The sequence below is a fragment of the Schistocerca gregaria genome, chromosome 10 (genome assembly GCF_023897955.1).
Source record: "Schistocerca gregaria isolate iqSchGreg1 chromosome 10, iqSchGreg1.2, whole genome shotgun sequence".
Lineage (NCBI taxonomy): Eukaryota > Metazoa > Arthropoda > Insecta > Orthoptera > Acrididae > Schistocerca > Schistocerca gregaria.
Window position 1 is genome coordinate 218,985,707 of NC_064929.1, and position 12,081 is coordinate 218,997,787.

The following is a 12,081-nucleotide window of genomic DNA, read 5'->3' on the forward strand; positions in this document are numbered from 1 at the left end:
AGACATCTTACCGACTATTTCAGCAATGTCACCATTACTTACAGTGATTTGCTTGAGAATGGCTATTTACCTTTTCTTCCTTTCCTGCGCCACATGTGCGACACGTGGAGCTATATGACGCTACACACCACACAATGTCTGCTACAGTGTTGTTCCTCTTATTTTACAGCTATTTACTTGGGTTCGTGCGGTAAAAATTACGACTTTTCACAACTTGATTTATCAGGCACAGTTTTAAGCCTTTTTAATCAGTCTCATCGACTTTGGAAGTATGTATTTACGTTTTCTTTTTTAGTGCTGAAGATGGCCAATAAGTGCGACTGTTACAATAAATGCCGAGCGGTCTAAGCCGCTGCAGTCGTGGACTGTGCGGCTGATCCCGGCGGAGGTTCGAGTCCTCCCTCGGGCATGGGTGTGTGTGTGTTTGTTATTAGGATAATTTAGGCTAAGTAGCGTGTAAGCTTAGGGACTGATGACCTTAACAGTTAATTCCCATAAGATTTCACACGCATTTGAACATTTTTTGTCGCAATAAATATTTTAACAACTATACGGTTGCGGCAACTCTCAAGGTAATATGTGATCTGATATTGAGGTAGTCTCATCTACATAAAGCAAAGGTACATGTGGTTATACAGTTTGTTTTTTCGGATAACGTTGCTGTTTTCCTCCTCCTTCACTTTCCGTGTTAATGTCTGTTCACACAGATTGGTAGATGGTATAGCCACCAGATGTACAACACTAGGCGAACGTCACTTAGCCCGATGCCGAAGGGTCAGAGAGAGGTTATGAGACACCGCCCCCGACACAAAGAGTCAGAATATATTATCTGAACTAAGGAACCTGCAATTTCATGACAGTCTGTCAGTGGCCTGAACAAGGCTCAAGGCGGCTTTTCAACACAAATGTCGTACCGTAAACTCCAGAGCAGCGAAAGAAAAACAGAAAAATGTCATATAAATATTTCAAAAGATTAGTAAATAAATGTCAGACGAAATTTCACTCTCGACAGTTGGCAATTCACGTGAGGGCAGAGGAAGTTTTAATATTTGACAGAGCGATTTAACGAAAGTTTGGCGGCTGAAGGAGGAATCAGGAAAACTCGAAGTAGATTTTCCCTTCGTCTTCCTCTCTTCACGTTACATCCCCACCGCAGCAGGAGATTGCTGTTACTTACCCCCTGACCCCTACAGTATTTCTTTCCAGTTACAGTAAATAGTATGTGTAGCAAGTTTGGTCGAAATCTGTCCAGAGGCTCATGAGTTCTCCAGCTCCGGCTTTGCACACATATGCCCGCGGCACATACAGAGAAGATCCAAAGAAACTGGTACACGTGCCTAATATCGTGTAGGGCCCCCGTGAACACGCAACGCGACGTCGCATGGACTCCACTATTGTCCGGAGCATCCCAGATATGCTCAATAATGTTCATGTCTGGAGAGTTTCGTGGCTAGCAGAATTATACTCACAAGAATGTCCCACTGTGGAGCAGTTCTGGACGTGTGGGATATTGCATTGTCCTGTAGGAGTTGCCGAAATCCGTCGGAATGGACAATGGACACGAACGGATGCAGGTGATCAACTGCACACGCCCGACACCATTAGAGAGCCTCCACCAGCTTGAGCCGTTCCCTGCTGACATGCAGGGTCCATGGAATCAAGAGGTTGTCTCCATATGTATACACGACAATCGGCTCGATACAGTTTGAAATGAGACTCGTCCAACGAGGTAATATGTTTTCAGTAATCAACAGTCCAGCGTTGGTGTTGACGGACCCAGGAGAGGTTGCGCAGTCTTCAGGGGTACACGAGTGGGCCTTCGGCTACGGCCGGCCGCGGTGGTCTCGCGGTTCTGGGCGCTACGGTCGCAGGTTCGAATCCTGCCTCGGCCATGGATGTGTGCGATGTCCTTAGGTTAGTTACGTTTAAGTAGTTCTAAGTTCTAGGCGACTGATGACAACAGCTGTTAAGTCCCATAGTGCTCAGAGCCATTTGAACCTTCGGCTACGAAAGCTCGTATATATGATGATCCGTTGAATGGTTCACACTCTGACACTTGTTGATGGCCCGCCATTGTAATCTGCAGCAATTTGTCACGTTGAACGATTGTCGTCGGTCCAGTTCTTGTACGATCTTTTTCCAGCTGCAGCGATGTCACAGGTTTGATGTTTTACTGTATTACTGATGTCCAAAGTTCACTCGTGAAATGGTCATACGGGAAAAAATCCCCACTTCATCGGAGATGCTGTGTCCCATCGCTCGTGCATCGACTATAACACCACGTTCAGACTCACTTAAATCTCGATAACCTGCCATTGTAGCAGCAGTAACCGATCTAACAAATGCGGCAGACACTTGTTGCCTTATATAGGCGTTGTCGACAGCAAAGCCGTATTGTGCCTGTCTCCGTATCTCTCTATTTGATTTTGCATGCCTGCACCAGTTTCTGTGGCACTTCAGTGTATACTTGCGCACCCATTTCACCTATATCTCTAGGCACATAAAAATTTCCGAATTGTGCTGTAAAGACGCCCTTAATGTGGAGTAGCGAATGTCATTTTTCCGTGATATTGTAATTAAGCAAATGGCTGTACGGTGCGGCGCGCTGTCGCCAGAAGGAGAGGAAGTTGTTGGGCACATTCACAAGGAGAGGCCACAACGTTTGGAACGCGGGTTTACTGCAGACTTTGTACACTCGCAGTCCTCCATTAGGACAACAGAACGTGTAAGCAGTAGCGGGCACTTCTCAAGCGTTACTGAAAAAATCGCAAGATAATTTACGTCGTCAAATATATATCTCTGCAGTCAATTGATGGCGGCACGGTAGCTCAGCGTGTTCGGTCAGAGCGTTAGCTACCCTTCCTAAAAAAAAAAAAAAAAAAAAAAAAAAAAAACATAAAAAAAACTGAGAGGACGGATCAACGAACAAACTGAACGGGTGTCATCGGACGTCCGCCCTGAACAAATTCAATGAACATTACAGAACAAAATGATTTTTTAAAAAAGTGGTTGACGTTCAAGCCGCTGGATCCCTGGATCTAGTTCCGTTCGTCAGTTTTTTTTTATTTTCAGCGCAGTCACTTCCTTTACTATTTATATTACAATTGATATAATGGGGAAAATACGTGTAATCGGATGAACTTTTATTAAATTTACAATGTTATTTGGCAGTCTACTAATTTTTATTATCACAAATAATGTAATATTCATAACTATCGACTAGTAAACGACCAAACGCATAAAGTGATATTGATAATGTATGCTTGTCCGTGTCTTCAAAACTGTTCCTATTTAATCGAAAGAGAATGAGAAACTGCTTCTCGGAAGACGCTATTAAAATACACTCGATACCGCATAACCAATTATCAGCGCCGACTTTTAAGGAAATAGTGAAGGTATGCATGATTTGCTTACAAATTATCGTCTGAAAGATAGATTTTTGGAACTCTTCGAGGTTTGTTTTCCCACGGAAAACGTCAAAAGACCTTGCGTATGCGGAAACACAGCGTTTATTCAATGCAACTGGTGCCGTTTAACTTTACGTTTTCCATGTTTTTACGAAATATACTATCCTGCAACTTGTACTCGGATTGTCGAAAGCGACGATTAATTGCACATCTTTCGAAAGCCGTCTGTGCCGGTCAAACTTGGAGGTAACAAGTGGTTTTGGGCTCCTTCCAGGTATAAGGGATTTCTCAAATCGCGAACAAGCGTACATTCAGTATCACTTTATGCGTTGGTCGTTTACTAGTCCATAGTTACGAATATTACATTATTTGTGATAATAAAAATTAGCAGACTGCCAAATAACATTGTAAATTTAATAAAAGTTGATCCGATTACACGTATTTTCCCCATTATATCAATTGTAATGAAAACGACTGTGTTGAAAATAAAAGAAAAAACTGCGAACGGGACTCGATCCAGTGACCACGGGGCTCGAACGCTATCCACTCGGCTGCCGCCGCTTCGTGGTAAAAATGGCCGCGCGCAGGTGTACAGGGTGTTGCGAAAAGGTACGGCCAAACTTTCAGGAAACAAATAAAGAAAAGATGTTATGTGGACTTGTGTCCGGAAACGCTTACTTTCCATGTTAGACCTCATTTTAGTATGTACTGTACTTCGCCGATTCTCCGCCAGTTGGCCCAATTGAAGGAAGGTAATGTTGACTTCGGTGCTTGTGTTGAGATGCGACTCATTGCTCTACAGTACTAGCATCAAGCACATCAGTACGTAGCATCAACAGGTTAGTGTTCATCACGAACGTGGTTTTGCAGTCAGTGCAACGTTTACAAATGCGGAGTTGGCAGATGCCCATTTGATGTATTGCTTAGCACGGGGCAATAGCCGTTTGTATAGAGACAATTTCCAGAACGAAGGTGTCCCGACAGGAAGACGTTCGAAGCAATTGATCGGCGTCGTAGGGAGCACAGAATATTCCAGCCTTTGACTCGCGACTGGGGAAGACCTAGAACGACGAGGACACCTGCAATGGACGAGGCAATTCTTCGTGCAGTTGACGATAACCGTAATGTCAGCGTCAGAGAAGTTACTGCTGTACAAGGTAACGTTGACCACGTCACTGTGTGGAGAGTGCTACAGGAGAACCAGTTGTTTCCGTACCATGTACAGCGTGTGCAGGCACTATCAGCAGCTGATTGGCCTCCACGGGTACACTTCTGCGAATGGTTCATCCAACAAGGTGTCAATCCTCATTTCAGAGCAAATGTCCTCTTTACGAATGAGGCTTCACTCCAACGTGATGAAATTGAAAATTTTCACAATCAACATGTGTGGGTTGACGAGAATCCGCACGCAATTGTGCAATGACGTCATTAACACAGATTTTCTGTGAACGTTTGGGCAGGCATTGTTGATGATGTCTCGATTGGGCACCATGTTCTTCCACCTTCGGTCCATGGAGCACGTCATCACGATTTCATACGGGATACTCTACCTGTGTTGCTATAACATGTGCCTTTACAAGTGCGACACAACATGTGGTTCTCGCACGATGGAGCTACTGCACATTTCAGTCGAAGTGTTTGTACGATTCCCAACAACAGATTCGGTGACCGATGGATTGGTAGAGGCGGACCAATTCCATGGGCTCCCCGCTCTCCTGACCTCAATCCTCTTGACTTTCATTTATGGGGGCATTTGAAAAGTCTTGTCTACGTAACCCCCGTACCAAATGTAGAGACTCTTCGTGCTCGTTTTGTGGACGGCTGTGATACAATACGCCATTGTCCAGGGCTGCATCAGCGCATCAGGGATTCCATGCAACGGAGGGTGGATGCACGTATCCTCGCTAACAGAGGACATTTGGACATTTCCTGTAACAAAGTGTTTGAAGTCATGCTGGTACGTTCTGTTGCTGTGTGTTTAAATTCCATGATTAATATGATTTGAAGAGAAGTAATAAAATGAGTTCTAACATGGAAAGTAAGCGTTTCCGGACACATGTCCACATAACATATTTTCTTTCTTTGTGTGTGAGGAATGTTTCCTGAAAGTTTGGCTACCTTTTTGTAACACCCTGTATATTTGACGACCGAAATTATCTCGCGATTTTCTCAGTAACGCTTCAGAAGTACACGCTACTGCTTACACGTTTTGTTGTCCTCGTGGAGTACTACGAGTGTACGAAGTCTGCAGTCAGTCCGCGTTCCAAACGTCGTGGCCTCCTCTTGTCAGTGCTGCTATCGCTGCGGTCGCAGGTTCGAATCCTGCCTCGGGCACGGATGTGTGTGATGTCCTTAGGTTAGTTAGGTTTAAGGACTGATGACGTGAGTGTGCTGAGTGCATTTGCCGTGTGCCGCAGGCGGCTGATGCGGCCCGGCTCGTCGGCGCCGTGGCAGGAGGCGCTGCGGCTGGCCGCCAACGAGTCGCAGCTGGACGGCTCTGCCGTCAGAGACTACTTCCGGCCGCTGGAGGACTGGCTCGCCCAGGAGAACCGGCGCACCGGGGAGTACATTGGCTGGCTCTACGGTGGGTACCGCACTCTCCCAGGGACGGAAGGCCTGTTGTAAGCAAAAACACACGCACGCCGATTCAGCTGCAACCCGCCATCTTGACATACATAAACCACGCGCCAAAGTTTACATTCTCTCGCCATTTATCCTACACAAATAATGAACAGGACCTTTCCGTACTTAAATGCTAAACATGTATACGTTTTCTTGTGAGGCCACACATTTTCAGTTATTGAAGGAAACACTTATGGAAGTGTGAGCGTCGGGTTGATCTGCTATTCTCCGCAACGGATTTATCTGAGATGTACCCTTTACCCTGTGGCTCCTGCAAGATGCAATTTCCACCCTCATACTACTACAGCAGTGAGTCAGACACTCTTAATGGCCTAAAGAGAAATTCCTGAAAAACTTTCAGCAATAAATATCTTCTGGAGTCGTCCGCTGTAAGGAAATGACACAAAAATTCACAAAATTTATTACGTAACTAGTGGGATACTTGGGTATTGGAGTAGTTCTAGTTAGTGTAAGAAAAACATCAAACTAACGAAAGTTATTATTTAGTTTGCAAAAATCCTGAGAAATCACAATTGCACTTTTAGTTATGAACTGAACAAGTTATTTCCGGGTTCTTTTCGGAATGTGACGTTACCTCTTAAGGATAGGATTCGCGAATGAAATTTCTTTACAAAGTTTAAGATTGTTATTGGCTTGGCAGAATGGCTCAGAGCCGCGCCTACTCAACTTGAATAATTATCCATTATAATGTTGCTAGGTACGGTCGAGGCTGTCGCGTGTGAAAGGCAGTGAAGTGTACTGTTGTGGAGGAAATATGGGGCTCGAAAGAGCTGTAGCGCACAATACAGTAAGCTGCGATGACAGCTGTCTGCGCCGCTCATTGCTGACAAATAAGATAACTCTATCTGGATTGCCCTTCACCAATCAAACTCTCGCTACGCCTTGATGAAGTCAAGGATTCCTATTCGCCCCTAGTCTAACTATTGGCGTGGTACACTGGTCAGATTACCAGTCCACTGCGATGCCACTCAAAAATTCACTCGGAGGCATTTAATTATAACTCTTTCCGTTCACACCACACAATAAGTGTGTCGGCCAACAGAGTGAACAAAGCTTAATCGCAAGGACTCGATACAGAGTCGCACTACGATACGCTCTCGACGGAGCTGCTCTCCCAGTGAAGTACTGAGGAGAGACTTGTTCCTCGCTCCAAGAGCGACAACGGAATGGCGCCTCTCCACGCCAGACGTGAAGGGGTATATCTTTCGGTCTCTTCCATTACTCCTTCAGCTCAAGGCGTCAGAAATATCGTCTGCCAATCAGCATTGCTCTTCTAAAACGGGAGAATGACGTATTGTTTAAGGCGACCAATTGGGAAATCAGTACAATCAGCATTTGCTTTCTCCCTATGAAAATCTCTGAAATTGCGTGCTCTGTGTAAAGAATGTGTAGGTTGGACTCTCGCACACAATGTAGCGGAATTTGCTTTAAGCTGAAAACGGGGTCATTCCCCTTTCACTCCACACGCTGTCTGCTCCACGGGAGCCGAGGTTGACTCGTCCTCTGAAGGGACCGTCCTCCTGGTGTGTGGTCTGCCTCTCTCAAACTAAAAGCTCGTGTGACCGTCGCGTCTGGAATGTAAGTGTGTATGACAGCCTCGAGTATTTCAACCCCTGTGCACACTTGTTATTTGTATATAATTTACATGAATTCATACAACATTGACTTTATCTTATCGAGTTCGGGTTCGAATGAAGCGTCTTGATGTGCGGAATATGATTGTGAGGACGGAATATGTAAGCAATGAAGGTCAGGAGACCACGACGTCTTACAAAAGTGACCTTCAAACGCATCTCCACTCCAACGCTCGTCCCTCACCAGTCGGGATTTGTAATATGTTGTTGTCCATGGCAGTCACTCTTACCGCTGCACAAAAATTTCGCAGTACGCGACGGTTTTTGGTCTCCATTGATAAGGTTGTGGGTCTACCACTATAGTCGGCTATCTTGTTAACATTATCAGACTAAACGTGTCCGTGAGAGTAATGAAAGAAAAACGACGTTTGTAAACGTTACGCTAAAACTGATTACACTGACAAATAAATCCAGACTTAAGCCTTAAAAGAACGGTAGTTTCGTGATCAGACAATGAGGTCCCATACTCGTAGATTAGATTAGATTAGATTAATACTTGTTCCATAGATCATGAATACGACACTTCGTAATGATGTGGAACGTGTCAGGTTAATAAAAGATGTCTGTACAAGAAATTACATTACACAAAATATTGCATGACACTAATGTTTAAGTTGTTTTTTCCCCTTAATTTATATCTAAAAATTCAGCCAATGAGTAGAAGGAGTTGTCATCTAGAAATTCTTTTAATTTATTTTTAAATGTTAGTTGGCTATCTGTCAGGCTTTTGATGCTGTTTGGTAGGTGCCCAAAGACTTTTGTGGCAGCATAATTTACCCCTTTCTGTGCCAAAGTCAGATTTAACCCTGCATAGTGAAGATCATCCTTTCTCCTGGTGTTATAGGTATGCACACTGCTATTACTTTTGAATTGGGTTGGATTATTATCAACAAATTTCATAAGGGAATATATATACTGTGAGGTTACTGTGAGGATCCCTAGATCCTTAAATAGATGTCTGCAGGATGACCGTGGGTGGGCTCCAGCAATTATTCTGATTACACGTTTTTGTGCAATGAATACTTTTCTACTCAACGATGAATTACCCCAGAATATGATGCCATACGAAAGCAGTGAATGAAAGTAGGCATAGTAAGCTAATTTACTGAGATTCTTATCACCAAAATTTGCAATAACCCTAATAGCATACGTAGCTGAACTCAGACGTTTCAGCAGACCATCAATGTGTTGCTTCCAGTTTAACCTCTCATCAATGGACACACCTAAAAATTTTGAAAATTCTACCTTAGCTACAGACTTCTGTACAAATTCTATATTTATTACTGGAGTTTTGCCATTTACTGTACGGAACTGTATATACTGTGTTTTATCAAAATTTAAAGAGAGTCCGTTTGCTGAGAACCACTTAATAATTTTGTGAAAAACATCATTTACAATTACATCACTTAGTTCTTGGATGTTATTACTATACTTGTATCATCAGCAAAAAGAACTAACTTTGCATCTTCATCAATGTGGAATGGTAAGTCATTAATGTATATCAAGAACAGTAAAGGACCTAAGACCGAACCCTGTGGGACCCCGTGCTTGATAGCACCCCAGTTTGAGGAATCAGCTGTTTTAACATTACACGAACCACTTATTTCAACTTTCTGCATTCTTCCAGTTAAGTATGAATTAAACCATTTGTGCACTGCCCCACTCAAACCATAATGATTTAGCTTATCTAAAAGAATTCCATGATTTACACAATCAAAGGCCTTTGAGAGATCACAAAAAATACCAATGGGTGATGTCCGGTTATTCAGAGCATTTAATATTTGATCAGTGAAAGCATATATAGCATTTTCTGTTGAAAAGCCTTTCTGAAAACCAAACTGACATTTTGTTAGTACTTTATTTTTACAAATATGGGAGGCTACTCTTGAATACATTACTTTCTCAAAAATTTTTGATAGAGCTGTCAGAAGAGAGATTGGGCGGTAGTTGTTGACATCCGACATATCCCCCTTTTTATGCAATGGTTTTACAATGGCATATTTCAGTCTATCAGGGAAAACACCCTGCTCCAAAGAGCTATTACATACGTGGCTGAGAATTCTACTTATCTGTGGGGAACAAGCTTTAAGTACTTTGCTGGAAATGCCATCAATTCCGTAAGAGCTTTTACTTTTCAGTGAGTTTATTATTTTACTGATTTCAGAGGGAGAGGTTGGTGGAATTACAGCTGTTTCAAACTGTGCAGGTATGGCCTCTTCTATTAATAGCCTTGCCTCTTCTAGTGAAGATCTAGATCCTATTTTCTCCACAACATTTAAAAAATGATTATTCAAAATATTTTCAATTTCTGATTGTTTGTTAGTGCACTTGTCATTCAATTTTATTGCACTAAAGTCTTCCTGTGCTCTTGGTTGCCCTGTTTCCCTTTCAATAATATTCCAAATTGCTTTAATTTTATTATCAGAGTTACTGATCTCAGACATGATACACATGCTTCTGGACTTTTTAATAACTTTTCTTAGTACCGCACAATAGTTTTTATAATATTGAACAATTTCGGGGTCAGTACTCCATCTTGCTGTTAGATACAGTTCTCTTTTGCGGTTGCAAGATATTCTTATTCCTTTAGTTAGCCAAGGTTTTTTATATGTTTTCTTGGAATTATGTTTAACTATTTTCTTGGGAAAACAATTTTCAAATACCCTTAAAAATGTATTGTGAAATAAGTTATATTTCAAGTTTGCATCGGGTTCCTTATACACTTCATCCCAGTCTAGCTGCTGTAGGCTTTCCCTAAAGTTTGCAATATTTATATTGTTAATTGAACGCACTGCTTTGAAAGTCTGATTTATTATACTGCATGGAGCTATGTCATGTACTGTAACAAGCTGTGCACTATGATCTGAAAGACCATTCTCAACAGGATAAGCATTTATGTCCTTAAACTTATCTTGGTCTATAAAAAAGTTATCTATCAATGTACTGCTGTTCTTTGTTATCCGAGTAGGAAAATCAATGACGGAGCTCAAATTGAAAGAACTGAGTAATACTAAAAGGTCATTCTTCCTATTACACTCTTTCAGGGAATCAACATTGAAATCCCCACAAATGATAATTTGCTTCCCCCTGTCTGACAGATAGCACAACAAAGCATCCAAGTTTTCCAGAAATAGCTGGAAATTCCCTGAGGGGGACCTATACACTGTTACAATTATGAAAGTGCCATCCTTTAGTTTAAGTTCAGTGGCACATGCTTCCATATGTTGCTCTACACAAAATTTTTTAGTTTCTAAATTTTTTGCACTGTGGAAGCTTTTGACATATATGGCAACTCCTCCTCTCATCATATTATCTCTACTTACATGTGCAGCTAATTTGTACCCATTGATGCTAACCTTTTGCATATCAGTGACAATGTGATGCTCAGACAGGCATAGTACATCTATTACATTCTCAGTTTCTATATCTTCTAAACAAAGCAGAAGCTCATCAATTTTATTGTTCAATCCCCCAATATTTTGATGAAATATACTAACATTTTTCATTTTACTTTTGCAACTATCTTGAACTTTTTTGACATCTTTAGTACTTGCATGGCTGAGTTTCCCACTGGACACTGATCTTACACTAAAAAATAGTTTCCACCATGAGATGTAGTTCCTCCCCCCTTTAAATTTCCTGCTATCAGCCCAGCCAGTTTACCCTTCCCTTTCCTGTTGAGGTGTAGGCCATGTCTAGTATAATCCCACCTACAGAGTGAATCAACACGAACCACACCAATGTGTGACCCCGCACCAGATCCAAGTAGCCGTTCCAACTCCAAATTAACTCTCCTGACAGAAGAGGTCAAATGAGGTCGGTCGTGGCGCTCCAGAACCGACACAAACCCAACACTGGTATGATTCGATGCCGATGCAATCTTTGCCAGGTCACACTCTATGCTGTACCCCGGATCTCTGTCAATACTGTTGCCCGGCCCACCCACAATAACCACGGTGTCTTCCTTAGTAAAACCTTTACATAGTGAACCTAAATCCTCTGTAACCTGCCCAAGTTCAGCACTAGGTTTGAAAAAACTTGTGACCTGGTAATCCAACCCTAATTCATCCTGCAGAAGTTGGCCCACACCCCTAGCATGCGAACTACCTAGCAACAAGACTTTCTTTCTCTTTGCAGACTTCCCTACATTCTTAATCAATTTGCTGCTGAAAGCTTGTTGAGCCCTGTCTACATCTACTTCTGTGAGAGGCTCATCAGTTTCTGACTGAGGCAACAGGTCAAACCTATTTTGTACATTAATAACAAAGCGGTCAGAAGAATTTCTTGGCCTGTTCCTCATGCCTGTTGCCACTTCCCACCCCTGTTTACCCTTCTCCCCCCTTAACCTGCCCAGTTCTCGCCTAGCCTCATCTAACTCAGCCTGAAGGGCAGCAATT

General features: G+C 42.6%; 1 protein-coding gene across 1 annotated transcript in view; it reads left to right on the plus strand.

The window, feature by feature from the left end:
* The window catches only part of LOC126293514 (angiotensin-converting enzyme-like), a 222,876-nt gene that overhangs the window by 199,906 nt on the left and 10,889 nt on the right, over window positions 1-12,081 (plus strand). Inside the window, exon 3 of the mRNA XM_049986765.1 lies at window positions 5,825-5,991. Coding sequence (XP_049842722.1) covers window positions 5,825-5,991 — 167 coding nt within the window. The remainder of the gene's footprint in view (window positions 1-5,824; window positions 5,992-12,081) is intronic.